General features: G+C 33.5%; 1 protein-coding gene across 1 annotated transcript in view; it reads right to left on the reverse strand.

Annotated features, from left to right (window-relative positions):
- Positions 1 to 24,254, reverse strand: part of LOC111047389 (cytoglobin-2) — a gene marked incomplete in the record, with an annotated part of 290,098 nt that overhangs the window by 146,176 nt on the left and 119,668 nt on the right. Inside the window, 1 exon segment of the mRNA XM_039427689.1 lies at positions 9,654 to 10,062. Within this exon segment, the coding sequence (XP_039283623.1) occupies positions 9,654 to 9,952 (299 nt within the window).

Raw genomic sequence — 24,254 nt, forward strand, 5'->3', positions numbered from 1 at the left:
GAATAATTTTGATATTACTGGCAGTAGTGAAATTGGCCTATACGAGGTTACATCATGTGGTGGCTTTCCAGGTTTTGGTATCATGATGACATCGGCTACCTTCCAGAAACTTGGCACATATTTCAATCGGAATGAAGCGTTGAAGAGATGGCATAGCTTCACAATTGCTTTTCTTGGGAGCTCCTGTAGAATCTCTCCAGTTATTAAGTCAAAACCTGGCGTTTTCTTTCTGCTCAAATTTTTAATCTCATATTCTACCTCCCTTGGCGATGTTGGAGTGATAACTCCTGCTCCAAGATGATGAGGATTCTCATCTATAATTGTTTCCTCATGAGGTGAGAAAACCTTTTCCAGATGATCAGCAAACAAATCGGCTTTCTCTTTATTGCTCCTTGCCCAGCAATCTTGATTCTTCCTTATCGGTGTAACTTGTTCAAGAGGTCTCTTCAGTTTCCTGGTTGATCTCCATAATGAAAATCTTGTAGTAGACTCATTGGTTAACTCTTCTAAGTATTTATTGATATCATGTTGTTTTACATCCTGTATCATCCTTCTCAGTTCATTAGTAATTCTATCAAGTTCTGTTTTAATTCTTGGATTTCTTGTTGATTGCCATGATCGTCTTGCTCTTCTTCTTTCTTCTATCAACTCTCTTACCGCTACAGGATAGCAATTACCTTTGAAAATCCTGCTTTGAAGTGGTGGTGTATTTTCCCAGGCACATTGTTGGATATTGATTACAAACTCCTGGACTTCAGTTTCTAGTTCATCTATAGTTTGCAGAGATGTGTTCAAGTCTATTTTAGAGTCTATCATATTTTTAAAAGTTTCTTAATCTGTGTACCTTTTGATGAGTCTAGGTGGCATTTCTTTTTTAACAGCTGCACTGTGCATTGTCAAAACTATTGGCGAATGGTCAGAGTTGAGATCAAATTTTTCTTCAACTTCTACACAGTTTGGTGAAATATTTTTGTGATGAAAAAATCTATCAGGTCTGGAATTTTTGTTTTGTCTGTTGGCCAGTAAGTTTGTTTCCTTGTTGAGTGAACATCGCAGTGGTATTCATTAACAGCCAGTAATAGCTCCTTTCCTTTAGTTGTGGTCAGTCGGGACCCCCATTGTGTATTCTTTGAATTGAAGTCTCCTCCGATGATAAATTTCCCTGTGAAGTTGCTTAGGAAATCAATATATTCTATCTTCTTCAAATTAAATCGTGGTGGACAGTAGACGGCTCCAATTGTGATCGTACCAGATGGTCTACCGATAAGTTTGACTTTGATTGAAATCGATAATAATAATAATAAATAATTTATTTCTCAATTGATACATTACACATAATCAGAAATTATGAAAAGTAGTGTACATCACAACAATATTGCAAATTATAAAAGTGAAGATAATAAAATAATAAAATTTACACGTTGTACAAAGAATTCACGATACACAAGAAATCTACATCAATAGAAGAATGAATAAATTTCAAGTACCCCGAGGACTAAAAGTCCTGTTTGGGGCAACATCATATTTTTAATCAAGAAAAAAAAACAATGAACTATTTTGCTGAGTCGAACTTTCATAATATGACAGGGTAAGGAATTTTAGTTGAGATAATACAGGTATATTAACATTTCAATCCACTTTCCCTTATTTCAAAAGAATAACAAACAATTGATGCACATTCCAAGCAATTAACAGACTCATAAATTTCATTTTATAAATTTCCCTCCATACTTACCAACTTTATACAAAAACAACTAATGTATCTTGAATAATTATCTTCACACAATTCCCAAAAGAGAAATAAGACATCCATTCATCCAATGAAACCCGCAAATTCATATCTATTCTAGTCTTGAAAACAAACTCTCCACATCATTTTGTAATAGAAGCCAAGCTTTTACTCCATTCTGAAAATGTTTTCTATTATCGATTTGCTTCAATCCTACCAGTAAGTTGTTGAATGTTCGGGGGGCTATATACAAGTAAAATCTTCGGAATATTTCCTTATATGGTCGCGGAGGTATTAGCTTGTCCCCTGATCACAAGGCCTGTCTCCTGCCTCGCTCTATTTCTAAATTTGTTTCTCTCTCTCTTCCAAATCTTAGAATAGTTTAAAAAAAATATAGGTATCTCAGAGGGAGCAAATTCCAGCTTCTAAATAATTATAGCCAAAGACGAATGTATCATAGGTTTTTATCAATTACTTTAACAATGTGCTTTTGTCCATCTATTGAAGGATTGATAATGGAAAATAAGTATCTTATCATGCTATCTTTTCTCTAGGATTCTATTGGATGCTATTTCATTCATCACCTTGATCCATAAAATTCAGATCTATTTTCTGTGTTTATTATTGATTGTGACGATTCAATGTTGTGAAGCCTGTCTTTTATATGCAACTACTTGAATAAATGAAATTTGATTGATTGATTAATTGAATTATTTATCTCAAGATGATGCTTTTAACTCGATCTCTTTATCATCACTTTCAAATTATATCCTCCACGAATACTGTATACGCTGAATATTATTATACGCTGAATACTGTAAGCAATAATAACGTTCGTTATGTCGCTCTTTGGAACAATGACAAAGGCTTCACTCTCCCGGATACGCTTCTACTTTCCTCTATCGCCTGCGTTTTTCGCATTCCACCGTGCGAACAGCAGGCATGCATTATTGCATTCAACTCAATAACGAATGCCTTCATGAACGTGATAACCTCCCCCCACCACCAAGGCTTCCTCCCTCATAGATCCGGTGTTCCCTCGTTGTGAAGGCCTGAAGTGAATTTGTATTTGTTGATCTGGTTGGGGGCTTCTGGGGTATAACATTTCAATTTGAAAAGTTGAGTCTTCTAAAAAGAAATGAAGAAAGTAGAAAATTATTTTCCGCCACACTTGGATGTAATGAGCTGGTTTTCGGGCGTCATATGGAGGCCGAAAATGATTGTTTTCTGACCAGGCCGGTAAAAGTTTTACGGCCCTGGGGCTGTAAAATAGCCTTGAAGTCAGCTGATTCTGATTTGATATGAACGTTGTCACGTGGTATTTTAGCACCACAGAATACTTGGAATGAACCAGTGAATTTTAATAGAATTATAAAATGGAAAAGAAAGTTAGACCTAGTCAAAGGATCAATCAACTTAAATCGAATATTGTTAGCGATAAAGAGTAATTGTATTATCTAAAATGATAAGGAAAAACATGCATAACTGTGATTCAACAACTAAGGAATCCATTGGCAGAATTAAAAATTATAAAGCGGCTTACTTATTATTGGCGGATTATAAAAAATAAAAGTTCATATGTACATTGAGGTTAGAATTATTTGTTTACAACTTTAAATGAATCAATCGATCTAGAATAAATCGATAGTTATTTGAATCAATACTTAGCGAATCAGCTGATTGTCGATCAACCAATATAGGTTGAATTATAAAAATTTACTCACAAAAGATGTATTATATACACTAAGGAAGGTTGATGTATAGAAATACGGACAACTATTATTTCTGTATAAATATTTATTATAATCCAAAAAGCACGAAAATCCAGAGTATACAAAACTCATATAAAAAACTAAATGTATATTGTTTATTAACACGATTATTTATGAAAATAGTTTAAGATAAACACTCCATAAATTTATATAAAACTTTTTATTTAAATTTTTCTATTATAAGTTGAAGAAGCCCTGATTCTGAGGCGACCAATTGTATTGAGTTTATTAAATTGAAGACCAATCAGAAAGAAGCTTACAAAATTGTTCTAGGAAGAGATAAATTTTTCTGAAAACCACCTTCTTCTGGCTTAAGATCTTGACCTGGGAGGATGCACATAGAGTTTAGGGTTCTTTCTTCCTTTAAATTTCAAAAATTACCAAGCCAACCCTTTTTAAATGTGAAATATTTATAATTAATGTTAAATTATCTGTGAACTCAGTGTTATTGAAGAGTTCGTAATTGTAATTATTCCCCATAAATATATCTTTAATTTAGAAAGAAATCTAAGAGAAATCTGGACCACGCGTTAGCCCAGCAGTGACGAGAGGGACCTGCATAATTAATTATTGGAAATAATTAATTCAATCCACGAGACCGTCAAGAACTTCATTAATGTGAGTGATAAATCAAACGAGCTCGTTTTAAGGCCTTTCTACGTACAGTGGGGGAATTAATTAAAAGCGCTATTAAAATTAACTTAAATTAAAGAAAAAGTCACAACGTGTTGAGTACTATCACATAGTTTATAAGAACATTTTATAAATTTATTTGATATATGTAGGAAGCTTACTTCCATGCACGGCCCGAACTCATATAAATCCCTGAGATCTCATGTTTGAATATTAATTTGTTAATTATTATTTTTGCTAATTGAGCAAAGTATATCATATCAAATCTATAGACCAAACAGGTTTTTATTTGTAGAATTTTGAATTGACTGGAAGTCTAAGCATCAGTATTAAATATAATATATTTATAAATTTTGAAACTCACTATTGTGAATACTAGCAACCTTGTGATAATTATTCAGATTTTAGAAAGAATTTATTTAAGAAAAATTATAGATATAGAAAATTTTATATACACTGTTTTATGGGAATATATTTTGTGTTTTATGTCAGCATACGAATCATAGAAATTTATTTTATCCTAATTCATCTCGTGATATACAGTTTGAGCTGTTTTGGTACCAATAAATATTCAGCAGCACATAAGATTATTGAATCAATTAATATTGATCTTATTAAGAGCACTCAGTATTTATCATCCTTTGATGATAATCATTTTAGTCTGCCAGAACAAGTATATTGAAAATTATATTAATAAGGTTCCAGTTATATCATATAAGGATCCAGAGAGCTTCAAGAACTGGCGTTGTAAGTTCTAAGGAATTTCAGAAGGATAAATTGGTGAATACCTGTATTCATGACGAGCGTTTCAAGAATCAACTAGAAAAAACTATAGTTGGTCTTTATTATTCTCTAGTGGGTACATGGTTACTGATAATCAGTCATCAAATATCCTTTTGGTATTCTTCAAGAACTTCATAGAAGCAGCGGTAAGAATTAATAATCACCGGTCATTGAACCTTATGGTGATTAATTGTATTTGGAAAATTCATGTATCTACCACTGAGCTAGAGCTGAGGTTTGAACCCAGCAATTTTGCGAGCCGGACGGCCTTAATTTTTTGTGAATTTATTCGCAAAAGAGGGAATCTAACAACTGCTCTTATAAATACCAAGAACATCGTATCATCTGTAAAGGATTTGCAATCCACAACTTCACAACGTGTTTACAAAATAGTTTATGAAACGGAATCAGTTTATGCTTCTAGAATTGAATAAAGTATTCTACAATAGGATAGTATCATTTTATTTGGATGAATGGAATACAGATAAGATATATTATAAACTATTCAAATTCGATTTCCAGAGTAGGATAGAACTTCTAACCTAAACTTATGCAGTCGACGACAACAAGCATTGTTGACGTTGACATTCAGATTGGCCAAATTTCAAGTAGTATGCTAAAACAGCTGATCAAAAACCTTTTCATTATTTTTGTTTATTATTCAAGAATCGAAACATTTATAATAATATCATCTTATTGTCATTTGAAAAAATAAAAAAGTATAAAGTTAACCTCCCACATTAAAAAATAATATTTAAGTTATTCAAACAAATCATAATAAAAATTAAAAATACTTGGACAATCTCCTGATATTAAGATTACCTAAGATTTTCTAGAGCTAAGAACTTGCAGTTTTGCTTTCGGAAGTGCCTAATAAACAATTATTCTCATATATATATTGTTTTATTTTTCTGTGTGGCGAAAAATAGCGTTCGCACCACGGGCAAAAATGTATTTCCGCCTCTCAATCTTTTCTAGTCCTCGGCCTACGGCTTAGGACTTGAAAACCGATCACGAGCCGGAATAGTTTCATTTTCGGCCCAAGGTGCGAAATATACTATTAACAGATCTTTGCGCGGTCAGTGTAGGATCTCATTTAAGTTGAGTTGATATAGATTTTTAATTTATTCTATAGAGCTTCTCAATAGCATGGTATACGGTTTTTAAAAGCAGTATATAGTTTCAAATTCACATATACAGATTATAGTCGTATAATAAGATCCCTCGTTTTCTTCTGCAGGGGCGGGTGGAAGTTGAAATAAGCTTAGTGCGCATGCCTGACTGCTGTATTCCTAAATAATAGACGAAAAGTTGTGAGAATCACTCAACAAACTAGCACTGCTTGTCATCTTGTTATGATAGGTCTACTTCAAATTGCCAGAATGGGAACTACGATAGGCTACTTATAAAATGACATCTTGTAGGATAGATAGATAAATGTCTTTTATTTTCACTTTACAACTTTACAGAAAGTGATGTGGGCGAAGTTGAGGCAATAAGTGAAGGCAGAGAGTATAATGATATTGAGTATAGCATAATATTACATCACATATTTTTAGCTTGTAGGATGGTTGACTGACTCAAATAGAAGAAAACATCAAACTCAGCTGGTTGATCAAATGTTATTGCAATGCATAGAAGCTTCTTGATGCCACGGAAGGAGTAAATCGTCCAAGGATTATATTGTGAGACCGTGCCTGTTGTTTTTACCTGCATTGTTTCTATTTTCTATGAATAAATAAATAAATGATGCATTTAACTCAATCTCTTCATTACCGTTTTAAAATTACATCCTCCACGATTCAGTATACGCTGAATACTGTAAGCAATAATAGCGTTCGTTCAATGTCGCTCTTTGGAACAATGACAAAGGCTTCACTCTCCCGGATACGCTTCTACTTTCCTCTATCGCCTGCGTTTTTCGCATTCCACCGTGCGAACGGCAGGCATGCATTATTGCATTCAACTCAATAACGAATGCCTTCATGAACGTGATAACCTCTCCCCACCACCAAGGCTTACTCCCTCATAGATCCGGTGTTCCCTCGTTGTAAAGACCTAAAGTGAATTTGTATTTGTTGATCTGGTTGAGGGCTTCTGGTGTATAACATTTCAATTTAAAAAGTTGAGTCTTCTAAAAAGAAATGAGAAATAGTTATTTGTGCAATTAGTGCGCAAAGTGACAGTTTTCTGCACCGAAAGAAACGTTTACGCACGAGCCGTAGGCGAGGGCTGAATGGTTTCTTGAGTGCAGCATAGGAACTTTGCGCACGTATTTCACATTAAATTTTTCCTACAGTTACCATTGAATATGAGAAGTGGTTGATTATGGGTAAAATGATGGCTGAAATATATCAAATGTTTGTCTGTATAATTTTGTTATTAATAACAACTTCAATTTATTTTAAACTTGATAATCCAATTGAAAATTAATAATCGATAATTTTTTCAAATTAATTTGAAAATTTGAATAATTTTGAGTAAATCTCAATTTCCAAATAATTTTTCAACCAATCAATTTATGAATGAAAAAAATATTATTTGAAATAATGAATAATTAATAATACTCAAAATGTATAATTTAATGAGTTCTCATTTTTATTTATTAATAATATTCAAAATGTATAATTTATTGAGTTCTCATTTTTATTTATTTGAAAATCGGAAATAATATAGATAGAACAAATTCGCATTCAGAATACACGCCATCAATGTCAACAGCTGATTGGGATGGCTGCAAGATAATACGCAAAGTATTAAGAGTATGCAAAGTAATACTTTGCACACTAGAGCGGAAAAGTGATTCTTTGCGGCCTGCAATCAGTGCAGAAATGGTCACTTTCCAAGGTACCCATAGGGAAATTCTTTTAACAGATCTTTGCACGGTCAGTGTAGGATCTCATTTAAGTTGAGTTGATATAGATTTTTCAATAGTATGGTATACGGTTTTTCAAAGCAGTATATGGTTTCAAATTCACATCTACAGATTGTATGTAGTCGTATAATAAGATCCCTCGTTCCCTTCTGCAGGGGCGGGTAAAAGTTGAAATAAGCTTAGTGCGCATGCCTGACTGCTTTATTCCTAAATAATAGACGAAAATCTGTAAGAATCACTCAACAAACTGGCACAGCTTGTCGTCTTGTTATGGTAGGCCTACTTCAAATTGCCAGAATGGGAACTACGATATAGGCTACTTATAAAATGACAACTTGTAGGATAGATAGATAGATAGATAGATAGATAAATGTCTTTTATTTTCACTATTACAACTTTACAAAAAGTTATGTGGGCGAAGTTGAGGCAATAAGAGTAGACAGAGAGTATAATGATATTGAGTATAGCATATTATAGCTTGTAGGCATATAGCATATCAGCTTGTAGGATGGTTGACTGAATCAAATAGAAGGATACATCAAACTCAGCTGGTTGATCAAATGTTATTGCAATGCATAGAAGCTTCTTGATGCCACGGAAGGAATGAATCGGTCCAGGGATCATATTGTGAGACCGTGACTGCAGTTTGAATTCTGTTCTATTTTTTTTTTTATTGCCATAAAGAAAACAAACAATAATTCACTCATACATACACGAGCAAAAATAAAAATAAAATGTTCATAGTACAGTTACACATACCTGTATATACATGAGAGGAGAGAAAACCAATTATAAAATTTCTAGGCATCACCAGAAAAAAGATAACTCTTTGCCCGCTGGTGAGAGTTGCATAAGAAAAATCCTTACAATAACTGGAAATTAAAACGAAAAGGCTCCATAACAAAAGAAGAGTTTTTACACGTAGTGATAGTTTTTTTAAAGCTGTTGAGATTACATTCACTATATCATTGGATAGAGCAAACAATACAATAATTATTACAATAGAAAAAAGTGGCTATTGTCTAAAACTTCGCCTATTTCTTAATTTTTGTCTCAAATCGTCCGAATATTACGTAGGTCATGTCTATATTTATTTCTTCACCAAAATCATTATACCAATTACATATAACAAAGTGAGTGAGAGTTTCCAGAATGGCTTTTGATTTTTATCCACAAAGATGACGGTAGAAGTGGTTGGAGATATTACTCAAATTAGAAATACTAGCTTACTATGATACTTATAGCACTCTTTGTGACTAGTGAATAATTATAAACAACAAGAATTTTGTACTTGCAAAAATGTTGTATCCACTTTGAGTGCATGTACTCACTGTGAGGGCTAACTACTTCATCCTTTTTCCACTTATACCAACTGAAGCGCTTCTAAAGGTGCGTACGCACCGCGAAAATCACTTTCACGAACATCACTTCCGCGAACATCAATTCACTTTTAATCAGCTGACTATATCTGTATTTTTACAGAAACGGTAAGATACAGATATAAAAAGCTTGGCATCAGCTGATTAAAAGTGAATTGCTCATGTTCGCGGCGCGTAAATGTGTACGCACCTTAAGGCACATAATATACACCATGTCGGTTTGGAGAAAGTTGTTCGGCCAGAATGAAACACATAGAATTATTCCCTACAATGCCTGCTTATAATCTTAGATTAGCACTCAACGTAGATAGTGCATATCAAAGTCCCTAGAACAGAATGTGATCCTGGAAGATTTCATAATTATTCATTTACTGGTTCATATATTATAGGTATCATCGAATTCTCATGATACTCTTGGTTTACATAGAGATATAGTATATAGTGTATAGAGATTCAATCTAAGAAAATATTCCAGTACTCACCTAATAAAAGTTATCACACCGACTTTGGCGATATCATCCTCCAACACCCTCCAAGTTTCCTGCAGTATCTGCTTCTGGGCGGCGGTTAGAGGCTGCGGGGGCGGATCCGAGCTCGGAGGCGGTGTGGAGGCGGTAGCTTCACTGGAGGCAGCACTGACAGGCTGGGGTGGCTCCTCTTCCGTGACAGTGATCGTGTTCTGACGGCTGCCGGACGTGATACGTCCGTGATTTCCGTCACTGCTTGAGCTCTCCTGTTTTGTTAGCACCGAGTTGCGTCTTGCTGTGGCGGTGTTGCCCATTTTTAGACGGAAAGTTGCTCAAAGTTGCCCACAAATTCAATCGGAGTTGCCCATTTTCAGAGTTGCTCAGAGTGGTTCAGATGGAGAGTGGTTGCAGATGATCACATGGTCTGTGAACAGAAAAAAATGGTTTTGAAGATTGAATGTTTACTAATTTTTTGTAATAATAAAATATAGACCTGGTGCCCGTACCACAAAGGCCTGTTAAATTTTAACCGTGATTAATTCCAAGAGAAGCAATCAGAGAATCCTTCTTCTCAAAATAACCTTCTCTTATTGGTTCTTGTGTATTTAATTATGATTGAAATTTAACAGGCTTTTGCGCAACCAGGCTTCAATGTGTGATCACATTGAATGCGTATATTATGTGCAAGCTTGGTTATGCATGACCAAACATACAGAAGTGGAGCAAAATCTGGAAAATGCAATAGGAACATTCACACTGAACGCTTGCACTTGCTGGTTGCGTTCAGTAAGAGCAGCTTTTTGCAAGTTTTTAAATTTTCAATCATTAATACAGTATTTTTCAGTTATCAGTGATGATTCTGTGAAGTACTCTTATTTAATTTGGTTTTTTACTATTTTAAATTCTAAATTCCTAGTTCATACATTTTTTTGACTCAAAATTGGACAAAAATCATGAAGTGTAAACATAACCTATTTTTGGACAATTTCTATCCAAATTTTGGGAAAGGGACAGTTTTGGGCTTTAAGCCTGTTGTTTCTTTCCCAATCATTCATAGTTAAGAATGATATTGTATGGATCAAAGTATAAATAGATTTATCAGTTACAAAAATGGCACTTTTCAAAGGCTGTTTTTCGGTTAATGTATAGTTCGACGTGCACTGTTCAATAGTACTTTAACCCACATCATGTCCAACGATATTTGAATGGAATAGAATATGATTTGATATATGTTGATTGAAACCAAATAAGTGGATAAGTCAAGTACTGAATCCACTGATACTTCACCAAACTTGTAATAAGTTATCGATATGAAAATGTAGTCAGCAACCGCTGGTTTATAAGTTTATTAGAAGTTTGAGACAACGTGGTGCGTGAGTGGCCGAGATTGCAGCTTATACCACTGTTAAGTTCCCTACTTTAAGCAGTCGAAGTTTAATAAACACCTCAATAATTAACGAGAAATTTCGTGGGTTGATCTCCAGACTTCACGAGCAGATAAATGAAACTTCATATGAAAGAAACTTGTGATTAACTTAAAAAGTGTAACTTAAAAATATTAAGTGATTCCAGAACAATGATGGAAGAGAAGTACTGAATCAAACTTGCTTTGTAATAACAAGTTTAGAAGTCTATGGGCCGGTTTCCGAGCTCGGGATCTATAAGTTCTGGACTTACAGAGTCAGGACTGAAATAAGCTCTCGGGTCTAAATTGACTTTCTGAGTCACGATTTTATCTTCTAAACTCCGGAGTCTATTAAGTTCTCGACTTATTTGAGTCCAGGACTTTAACGCAGTAAACATGAGGGAAATTCACAATATTTTGCTGTTGTATTGTTGGCATTATAGCAAAACGGAAACAGCTGATTGCAGCGGGACAATTCAAATGAGCATGCTCTACAAACTATTTTGTAAAAATACGTTTCGATTTCTTTGTGGGCCTATTCAAAGCAAAACCTTTGAAAGGTGAATGAATAAACATTTCATTTCATGTTATGCTATTATTGATCATTGATCCTAACCAGTGATTTTGGAATAAAAGTTTCATTAGGTTATTGCGTCGGAAAACGTATTTGTTTTGAAAAAACTGGAATAATAATTTATTATTGTTAATAATCGCATGCGATTGACAGGTCGCAACATGCTGCTAGCATCTTCTGTGACCTGTCAAAAGCTTTTGATTGTGTGAATTACGAGATATTACTGAAAAAGTTAAGCTATTATGGAATACGTGGCACCGCTCTAAAATGGTTCAGCTCATACCTTTATAATAGGCAACAATGTGTGAGAGATAAATTGTCCGCTAAATCTTCTTCATATGCTTTAGTCCCAAATGGAGTCCCTCAAGGATCCGTACTAGGACCTTTGCTTTTCTTAGTATATATTAATGATCTGACAAGTGCTGCATCTGATATAAGATTAATTATGTATGCAGATGACACAACTGCTCTGGCAACAAGCCCCGATCACATCACTCTTGCAAGTAAATTGAAGAGTGCACTGTCAGCAATGTCAAAGTGGTTTGAAGCAAACGGTCTATCATTAAACTATAATAAAAGCCATCTTATTCAATTTAGCTCTGCTCGTAATCAAACAGCAGTGAACAGAGTACATCTTCCAATAATTGAAGACAGTGTTGAAGTGTCCTATTCAACAAAATTCCTGGGACTTATAATAGATCAGAGTTTTACTTGGAAGGAGCATATTCAGGTCCTTGCAAAAAAACTAAATCAAGCTTTTTTTGTAATTCTCACCCTCTCTCACTCACTAGACAAAAGCACCCTATTGGCCGTCTACTACGCATATGTCTACTCATATCTAAGCTATGGAACCATTTTCTGGGGAAATTCTGTTGATAGCGGTAAAATTTTTATAATCCAGAAAAAATAATAAGAGTCATTTGTGGATTGAGATCAAGAGATTCTTGCAAAGCATTCTTCAAAAACCTAAACATTCTAACGCTACCATCTATTTATATCTATCAGTTGTTGGTTTTTGTTAAACAGAATTTAGATAAATTTCAATTTTGCACAGATAATCACGGGTATAATACACGCAATAGTAGTCTCATTGCTTTTCCAGTACATAGACACACAGCTCTAGAAAAAACTCCATTCTACTCTGGAATACGTTATTTTAATAAATTACCTGCAGCCATCAGAAATCTAGATTCAATAAACAAATTCAAACTAACAGTCAGAAAAATGCTAGTAGAGAAAGCCCTATACTCTGCTGCCGAATTTTAATTTGTGAAAAGGGGCTGTAGAGTGTACTTAACTTTTTGTGACTTTCATTTCCATGTGAATTTGATGAGATACATCATAGAGTGTATTTATTTATTTTACTTTTAAGAAGTTAGAACTAAGTCTTTTAGATATAATTTTGTTCTAGTATTGACATGTCACCAGTCAAATGAGTGTTACTCAAAAATTGATGTAATGTGACGATAAATAAATGAATAAATGAATGAATGAATGAATATGTTGAATATGACATTAATAACATTCAGATTGGAATATAAATTCCAATGCAATCCTTTTATTATTTTGGTTGAACATTTTTAGGTCATGTCACAGTCGTAAAATGAGGTTAGTTTTTTACGCATAATTTTGATACCGTACAATTTTATTCCAAAATCAGCTTGCAAACTATAAATTATGAATTTAGATGAACCAATCCTAATAATTTAGGTATTATATGACATCTATTTGGCTTTTTATCTACTCCAAAACAATAACTGAATTGTGTATGCTCAGTTAAGTCTAGAACTTGAATTTAAACCCTACCCCAGTCGAGGGTTTAAAATCACGCTGTTTCAAGTCCTGGACTTAACTATTTTTGATAAATCCTTGACTCGGAAAGAGGCAAGAATCTAATTCAAGTCCTGGACTTATAAGCCCTCCACTCAGAAAGCAAAATTATAAACTCCAGGGTCTAACGTGATCTCTAAACTCCAGAGTTTAATATTAAGTCCTTGACTACGTTAACGCTCTGACTCGGGAAGCCAATTTTCTGACTCCAGAGTTTAAAGCCAGTTAAAGTCTAGAACTTGGCTAAATCCCGAGCTCGGAAACCGGCCCTATATCTCATCGAACAACTGCTCGAATGTGAAATTTTTCAAATGTGCTCTAACACAAATGCCAGATAACAAAGGTGTGAAGATATTTGTTATGATAATAGTAGCCTATTACATGAATCATTGATCCACCTCTCTGAATTTCACCTTTTTTCTTCTCTTTTATTTCACCATATATCTGAGAGACCTTCTTAGTTAGTCTATGATTTCACATTAAGGAGAACGAGAAATAATATTATCAAACATTGTTCTTTATCCGTTCAAAATCAATATGAAGCGAAAACAGAACAAAATTTGTTAAACCACATCACAAAACTCACATGATATTTCGTATATTAGTTCAATTTTCCAAATCAATGTTATATCAAGGTTCAAGTTCTATCTAGAGTGAGGTCCACGTCATAATGAATGGCAGTGGAGAAAGATACGAAAACAACGTTGCCGATCATCACTGTCTTGTCAATGCCTCTACAGACAGTAGCTGAAACAGGTTTATTGATGTAATATTAAGTGATCATTCTCGTTTAGAATAATCAATTATATTGTTCAATAAATTCATGAAGAGTTTTCATAATTAAGATGAAATATTTTGTTATTTAATATCAATCCTACATTGTTGAAAGACAACAAAGCAAAGCGAGATAGCGCTATCCGCTTTGTTGATAGACGAGGATAGAAATACCATTGCTAATTGAACACTGCCATTATAACGTGGACCTGACTATAGAGATGTGTATATTCTTGAAATAGAAACTCGCAGTCAGAAAATTGACATTTATGACAAAAAAAATTATAAGTTGCATTTATTCAACTTATAATGGTTCTACAATATCATAGAGTGGAGATACCGTTCAGAGTAAAAATACCTTGATTATTTGTCTCCGACAATATCTCTATAGTAGCTCTTTGAAAAGTTTGAAAATTATTCTCCATTTCGTACATGGAATCTGAAACTCAATTCCGTTCTCCCATCAGTCGATAACCTCAAGAAGGGTTGGAAGGGAGGCGCGGAAATGATAATACCATCAAACCCGATCCAAACATGGCGTTGACATGAGGCTCATCAATCAAACTGATCGAAAATAAGTGCTGTCACCTCACAAGCAATTGCCGCTTATAACGAGTTATAAAGGACAATGGAGGGGACTGATGGGATGTTTTAAAAGTTCCATAGAGGGAAAAATATCTCAAACTGAAATAACACTGATAATATCTATGACTGCTGAAAATGAATCAATTGAAATTCATAATTATGTGTAGTAGTTATATAGAAGACAATGGAAGGGACAAATAGGATTTCACAAAATTTGCATGGAGGAAAAACTCTTAAGCTTCAATAACACTTATAATCTTGTCATAACTGATGAAAAATTAATTAATTGAAATTTATAATTGAAGCAATAGCTAGTACCATAGAATAAACAATCGTGAACTCGTAGAGGGATTTAGTGCAATAGAATGAACAATGTATAATATGTTTTCTCTGGTAGACAAATTGTTACTTATATAATGGTCAATTGAAGAGACTGATACGATACAGCGAAAGCGTTACAGTATGAAGGAGAAGAGGTCTTCCTCTAAAGCTTTTAATGAATTTGATATAACTGATTAAAAATAAGTTAATCAGAATCTATAACGAGTGCAACTGGCGGTTATATCGAGTTATAACAGACAAAAGGAAAGACTGATAGCACAGATGCCTGAACATTCTGTTTATTTGATCTATTCTAATAGTATTACAGTATTATTCATGTAATAGTATTATATCGAAACACTAACTCATTGATAACACACACAAAAAACTAACAAAGCCTACTCTAGAACATGGTACGCCATAGTGGAGTAGGTCAACTTCCACACAGAAAAACTAAACAAGTAGAAAACACATTATAAGAATCTTTTGTAACTAACTCTTGTATGTAATATTGTAATTTATCTAATATTTTTGTAATTGATGTTGTAGTTGTAGTTTTAGTTCTTTTGGGAAATAAACATTTATTTATTCATTTATTTATTTATTATTATGGAAGTTTGGTACAGGAGCAGGGGGTTTTCCTCGAAAACTACTCATGACATTGTTCAGTTATTTAAGTTATGACACAAATCAATTGAGAATAATAACTGAATCAATTACTAGTGGTTATAACGATTTAAAATAAGTGATGGAGGGAGCTGATATGGTATTCAATGTTATTAAGAGTAATTAAAAGAACAGATAACAATTGATAACTGATAACAAATAAATCATTTCTTAATTTATGTGGATAAAACTTTATTTGATTTTATTTGATCAATATAAATAGTACAGTACAATCGGATTCATTCCAACCAATATAACAACGTCAATCTTGTTTGAATATTGAATTTGTTAGTAATATGTTAAAGTATTTTCTTATTCCATTGTTTTGCCATCATTTTGTAACATTTTTCCTATTGATTTCGTTTATTTCTCTTGTAGCATGTAACTATTCGATAATATTTCCTGGTTGTATCACAATTTTGTAACGGTTGTCTGAACCGCTAATGGGGGAGGGGCTTGTCCAAGCCAATGACTGACGTTCACCTTGGAAGGTCACGGCTTTCAACAATAACGGTTGTCGGCCTTGTCTGTGTTGGCTGGTTGTATCACAATTTTGTAACGGTTGTCTGAACCGCTAATGGGGGAGGGGCTTGTCCAAGCCAATGACTGACGTTCACCTTGGAAGGTCACGGCTTTCACCAATAACGGTTCTCGGCCTTGAGTATAAATACTTCTGCTCCTCACTTCAGTTTTAGTTCATCAGAAATTCTAATGGTGTAACAACCGAGACCGGTATCTTGATTTTCAATAAATCTGTGGTTGAACAAATCAAGTCCCCTCATTTAGTATCGATAACTACCACGAGATTCCACCTTCTCAACTATTTGGGAGATAATTTTGAATTGAAGGAATAAATAAGTAAATGAAATAAAAACACACATAAAAAGGTGTCAATAAGTCAAGGTATGATTTCTCACATCAAAAGATTCAAAAAAGCTCTTATTGTCCGAAAATGCTTGGTTACCAAGTTATACAGAGTGAAAGATTTCGTCTGAATTTTGGTTCCCCTGCTGAAACAAAGCCTTACGTTTTCTAATAGTATTCAGTCTTAAATCTTTCTAGGCCTAGGTATGGCTTCTCCTATAACTCTTGTAATTCAATAAAAAATAAATATATATAAATATGATACTTATACAATAGTGTTGAGGAATAATAAATAAATTGCACACCATAAACGTTTCATACATATATTACACAAATAATGCAAAAAGTAAATCGAGGCAAAAAATATATATAGAGCGATAAAAATATAATATAAAAATAGAAAAATAATTGAAATCAATAAAAATATCACAGGCTAAACTTTATATTCTAGATTTATGGCACGAATCATTACCATGTGCCTTTATCTTAAAATCATATGCATTCTGTTGCATGTAGCTGCGATATGCGCTTGCTAATACTTGTCGACTTGGACAATTCAATTAAAAATGTGTGCTTTAAGATCAGCTTGATAAATTAGCCACTAATAATCCAAATATATATATATTAAAATCTCTAGTACTTAGTAGATTTCTTTGTATCGAATATATATTTTATCTCAGGGTGCAAGATTCGGCACCTGACGGAATAGGTAGAGCCATTCATCTAGTGAATTAGAGCTAAAAATAAGCTATCGCAAATTATATTGCAAAAATTAAATATCATATGCATATGTTTTAATAGCCTAGATTTTGTACTTCTTGATTTAATAGAAATTTCTGAAATATTGATCTATCTTTTTTCTTTTAACAAAATACCTTTAATACTAATTTTACTTGCGCAAGTATTACTCTTATTAATTTCTTAATTTATAATAAAAACCCTTTCGGCGAGCTAGCTTTGATCATCAGATTAATTCGAAGCACTAGGCGCCCATCACTAATTCAAATTTATCACTCACGTGTCGAAAATCTTCTTGTAAGCCGCCGATGTCGATCCAACTCCATGTGGTCCGGGAATATGGTAGCCGGAATCGTCTCCTCCCAGGGGTTATAAATTTATTTAAAAATGAAAATGACTTCTGCTTTATAATAGCATCACGAAATCCTTTACGAAATTTAATAATTTAATTTAACTTTAACTTTTATAAAATCATTAGCAAGGTACTACGCTCTAAAATATTGGGGTCCTCTTATGGTGGCATTTGGTTGGCGAGTGCTGGTTCTCCCTTCTCAAGTTTTACAGATCCTATTTCCGACTTTCAAATTAGCATAAAATTTAAATATCTTAGTCCTCCGCCATTAGGTTCAAATAGATCTTACAAAAAATGCCAAATATTGCTTAGATTGTATGATTAATAATTTCTTTGCATTCGAGCCATATCGATAACATAGACTATACAAAGTTTTAACACAAAATCTAGTACTTTATATAAATATATAGAAATATTTTGAATTGGCCTACAGTTGCCGTCTATTAACTGCCGTTTTACTATTGGTGCATGCAAATTTTATTCGGTATTCATGCGCCTGGTACCTCTTATTTCCTGAATACATTAAATTATTTTTATTTGGTTTTTTATTTATGCTCTTTACATGCTAGCTAATATTCTATACATTAATATTAATTCCATGCTACCTAATAATTAGCCACGTGATCAGATGTTTTTTCACATTGCACACCATCTGATTGCAATAAAGCTCTGCCAAGGGGTTTTGGTCAGATTCTACGTTTCTCGGTTTGATCGATCTCTAGGTCACCGATCCGTGAATACATGTACCTAACCTCAATATTCAAATATTTTATATAATAATCTATTTATGAGCAATAAATTCCTTCAAATCCTTTTTAGGTTTTGTACCATTTAGCCAGAACAAGCTGATGCTATCTAATCTTAGTTATTATCTATTTGGCGATATTAGCCAGTTACTTTATTTTCTATTACTATTACTATTCTGTTAGGAATTTTTATCTACCCAAATTTGATACTTTACAATGCTCAGATGAAAAATGCAGGCGAGCGAATCGAGCCTGCTGATCTCAGTCTTGGACGATTCAGTCGGGGGTCCAGGGGGCGGAGCCCCCTGGCTAGACGGATATGGCGAGCGAAGCGAGCCTGACGGCTAGTACTATAATAAAGGGAAGAACTGGCTTGTAATACTACTTTAGAAGAGAAAACAGTATATGATGAATTATACTAGTTTTCTATATTGAGATCCTCTAAGGTGACGTTGTTATTCATGGTTATCTATACAATAATAAAAGTGAGGGTAAAAGAGAGTGAGAGAGATTGATTAATCGATTAAATGACCCTATCAAGGGTGGAGTTAGGACTCTAGAACCTCTCTGCCAGGTCCTCTCTAGAAATTGAGAGAGTGAGAGACTGCAGAAGTGTGTGAGAGGGAGAAAGTGAGAGAAAGACAGTGGGAATGAGAGAGGGTGTGAAAGTGAAGACACTGCAAGAGTGTGTGAGAGGAAGAAAATGAGAGAGATAGTATGATTAGATTGGATTTCTTTATTTTATGTTTTAATATTTACTGGCTTATACACTAATTGACATTAAATGACGATAATGCGAGTTATTCAACGAATTTAACAAAGTATGAATAATTAATCAATGAGAATGAATATAGAATGCAATTAGAATAACGATAATATAATAATGTGATGTAACTTCATAAATCGGCGGTGTTTCAACAAATAATTGTCGATTCTCTAAGAAGGATATAAAATATCCTTCCCATTAACACATGACCAAGTAGAGAGTGCGAGATGAGTGAGAGAGAGAGTGATAAAGAGCGTAGAAAAGTATGAGAGCGAGTGAGAGAGATAGAGTGATAAAGAGCGTAGAAAAGTGTGAGAGCGAGCGAGAGAGGGTGTGTCAACAGGAGTGTGTGACAGAGAAAGAAGGAGTAGGAGTTTGTGGAAGAGTAAGAGAGATAAACAACATTATTGTGAGAGAAATATAGAGTGTCTGTGGAAGGGTGAGGGTTCGATCACTACTAAAAGCTCCAATTTTACATGAGAGTGTAAAAATCAGGTCAGATCTCTCTCTTTGAGCCACTCAATGGAAGCGATATCATTGAAACTGAACTCAGGCTACAACTAAAACAACGTCAAAAGAGGTGAAAGTATTGAGCTAAAAATCAGATAGAGTGATACTGGAAACCGTTGAGGTAACTGATTGTTCTTGTAATAACAATCTAGGTTTGATTTTACAGGTTTTGAAGTTCATGAGAGGGGTTATCATTCACAATCTGATTGTAACTTGGAAAATACTGATGTGATGTGATCAATTTCATGTCATGCAATTGGCGAAGATGAGTCGAGTGAGAACCCTTTTCACATTAACAATTTTTTCTAAAATTATATTTTCTTCGGTTTTCTTGTATGTACGACGATAAAGTTCACATACTTTCATCAATAAACTTTCAATTTTCAACACATATTCTAGAGCCGCGTTTACACCAGAACTGTCTACTGAGTTTTCAACAAATCGCGGCAATTTGTTGTCAATTCTTGTGAAACATAGCAACATTTTGTTGTCAACTTTTGAAGGAATAAAAAAAGCAAATGAAACAAAAACACACATAAAAAGGTGTCAATAAGTCAAGGTATGATTTCTCACATCAAAAGATTCAAAAAAGCTCTTATTAACATATGTTCGAAAATGCTTGGTTACAAAGTTATACAGAGTGAAAGATTTCGTCTGAATTTCAGTTCCCCTGCTGAAACGAAGCCCTATGGGTATTTGTTGGCTGTTAATTAAGATGTACAATAAATTTAGCGTACTTTATGTGAAATGAACTGTAAAATTAAATAAAACAGTCTCCAGACCTGTAGCTACTGTAATTTTTAAGATATGTGACGAAATAAGCGAAACTTGGTCTCGAAAAACAAGTTCCTTTAAGGTTTGAAGCAGATTTACCATGTTGAATGTAGAATATACACAAAATATTTCTCACAGAACTTGTAGAAAATTTAATTTTGAAGAGAAAGATGTAAAATAAGTCCATAATAGATATACGGTACCGTTAAAAAAAATCCTTAATTACAATGTATGTAATTAAAAGAGAGCTTAACAGATTTTGTGTATGTTTTCATCTTTTGATGTGAGGAATCACACCCTGACCTATGGACACTTTTTTCAGAGCACTCTGTATATCATCAAATTCTACAGTATTATTTGGTGCAGGACCATGGGTTCGTGACCACACAGATAATTTAGTTTTCGAATTAAATAAAGGAATTGGCTGTCATCACGAGTTTAATTCTCTTTGAAATTGAAACATTTTTGATACCCTGTTTTCTAGGAGAAATACCTATCGTTAAATGCATGAAACTTTCGAATGTCATTTTCAATTATTGTTAAATGTCTATTGAGGATCAATAGAAGAGAAGTGTGATATAGAATCAATTCAAATGAAGAGTTAAATGGCTCTGAAATTGATTACCACCAGCTATGGTGAGGTCCACGTTATAATGGCAGTGTTTGACTAGCAATGGTATTACTATTCTTGTCTATCATTCAACAAAGCGGATAGCGCTATCTCTTTCTCGCTTTGCTTTGTTGCCAGATCGTTTTTAACAATGTAGAATCAATAATTAAATAACAAACTATTTCATCTTATTAAGGGATTTCATTATGAAATTATTGAAAAATATAAATTCTTGCTTAATAAAATATAATTGATTATTTTAAACGAAAATGAACAGTTAATATTATATCAGTAAACCTGTATCAGCCACCGTTTACAGAAGGCATTGACAAGACAGAGGATCGGCAACGTTGTTTTCCTGTCTTTTTCCACTGCCATTATAACGATGACCTCACTATAGAATCCTTGTCTCTTCTTCCATTCTAATACTGGAGACATTTAATACCTTCCACTATTCACATAGTAAACTGGGGGAAAGCCTATCGTGATCCTACCGTAAGCAATTAAATAAGTAATCAAATTAATTGTCCGGTTCCAGAGTGAGATCCTCTTTTAACTTACAGCATTGGATGAATGGGAAGTGCCAATACTATTAAAGAGCAGTACTGACAGTTCAGATCGACTTCAGCTTAAGTTCACCTCTTGAAACGTAGCCACCGCCATTTTATTGCATTTGAATGACAATTCGCAGCCCAGAGATCAACTTGCAGTAGGCTACTTGAATTGCTGATTGGATTAAGTGCAGCGAAAATTGACGACCGGGTCTATGTGCAATTTAACCTGAGTTAAATTTAATTTCAACCTGAGTTTTCTATCTTCGTTTCACACTTGGCAGGTAGAAAAAGAGAGGAAAGAGGAAATTTAACTGGATGTCAAGTCATAATGTTTTAATCTTGATCAATAATGGCTTCGGGAAGAAAAAGTACGATATACTGGAGTTTGGAAGAAGAAAAGAGAAAACAGCTGTTTATGATGAATAATACAGGATAGTTTACTACCTTGAAACCCTCCAAGGTAACGTTGTTATTCATGGTTATCTATACTATAAAAAAGGGAAGAACTGGCTTTTACACGAACGGGATAGGAAATTCACGGATGACGCATCATTACATCTGAACTACTGGACTGATTAAATTGAATTTTGCATATAGATTCTTAATTAACCGAGGATGGTCATAGGCCTGTTTTCAATTCTCCAAGATTCTATTACGTCAAGTTTCCAGTTTTTCAAGTTTTTAATCAGACCCTTGCAGAGCACGGGTTACCTGCTAGTAGAAGATAAAATCATTTCAAATTTCCAACCTGGGAAATTAACAAGGATTCAACAAGATATGCTGGTTTTATCATCTTAGTATTTATTATATACACAATTGGTTGATGAGCAAAGGTAGACAGAACATAGAAATCATTATTTCAAACAACAACCAACCACCTAATGACTCACTAAACACTAACTAATGAATAATCCGCACAAAAAAAAACAAAACCCACTCTAGTACATGGTAGACACACATTATAAGAAAATGGACACATTATAAGAAATTTTTTGTAACTAACTATTGTTTGTAATTGTAATTTATCTAATATTTTCTGTAATTGATGTAGTAGTTCTATTTTTTTGGTAAATAAAAATTTATTTATAAATTTAAAAAATTTATTTATTATGATCTATTAATCATAAACTGCTTGGGATAAGAGAAGAGAAACAGTTCATGATAAATAGTTTAGACTTTGAGACTAGAGGTGGGAAGAGTAGATAGAGACGAGACGATAGTTGGGAGTTGGGAATAAAAATATTGAAAACTAATATTCCAGTGAACATGTATAGAATATAATATTGAATTCTTTCAAGAACACTAGTGTGCCGAGCACTCTTTTTAATTCAGGCCTTTTCCCAAGTTATAATAGTAAATTTAATACGCAATAGACTAGAGCCATTATTGTAAGTGAGTTAGCGAAATAAATTATTTTCTCTCTCTATTATGAACGGCCATGACTTCGAGTTTCCCATGATAGATATTTAAAAATTGTGGCTCCGAGTCGTCGAGGAATGTAGATTATGGAATTATCTCTAAAACTTAGCCTTCCTGTCGCGACATAAAGTGCGATAAGTTGGAAAACAGCAAGAAATGAAATTATAACAAACTACCGATTTTGCAGTTACTATTTGGTCCAAAGGCTCTAGAAGCCACGCGACGATTGGTCAAATTGATTCCCTTCGCCCAATAGGAGACCTGTTTCTAAATACAGTAGTGGGGATTCCCCAGTCGAGAGACCAGATTACGTTTCGGAGGACACTTTGCTAGGAGCACTACGAGAGTAAAGATGTAGTCATTATGTTTCCCCCTTTTTGGGCAAGTTTATAAGTTTATATAATTAGTTAATGTAGGAGCTAGTTTTATTTTTATTAATGTTTAAATTTTCTAGTAGTGCCATGTCCTGAAAGGTTTAATTGTGTTTCTTCTTCATGTACGAATAATTGCTTCTTCAAATAACCGCTAAGGTACGTAAAATAAGGTTAAAATATAATTTAGGGAATTTAATTAATTGAAACTTCAATCAAAGAGTATTTTATCAACAAAGCCTGTTAATTTTCAAGTTAATAATATTGATTGAGAATAATCCTTTTGATTTTATTAGTGATGGAAGATACTTATAAATTTTTTCTAAAGAAGTATAGAAAGTTTTCAGTTACGTTACATTTGAGTTATTGTTTCTGGAGATATATTATCGTAGAGTATTGCTGAAAGTCAGGAAGATAGCCTTTAAATTGGAATGAAATTTTTAAGATTAAGTTCATATTGGGTTCATGACATTTTATAATTTATATTTTTCAGACTCTGTTTTCTTATGTCATTAAGGCTTTCGAATGATTTAGTAAATTTTTATGATAGAATTCTTAATAGACGAAGAAGAAAGTTTTTCTTTTCCAGGAAATTAATATTAATGAATGTTCAAATTTTAATACAATTTAAATTATTTTCTATGTGTCTACTAATTTTATTTAATTAAAGGTAAAAACTATCTACAAGATGAGTCTTATAAGGCAAACATTATTTTTACCTTAAATTGAAATTTTCAATATTTTTTTCTTTTATTGT

The sequence above is a fragment of the Nilaparvata lugens genome, chromosome 5 (genome assembly GCF_014356525.2).
Source record: "Nilaparvata lugens isolate BPH chromosome 5, ASM1435652v1, whole genome shotgun sequence".
Taxonomy (NCBI): Eukaryota; Metazoa; Arthropoda; class Insecta; order Hemiptera; family Delphacidae; genus Nilaparvata; species Nilaparvata lugens.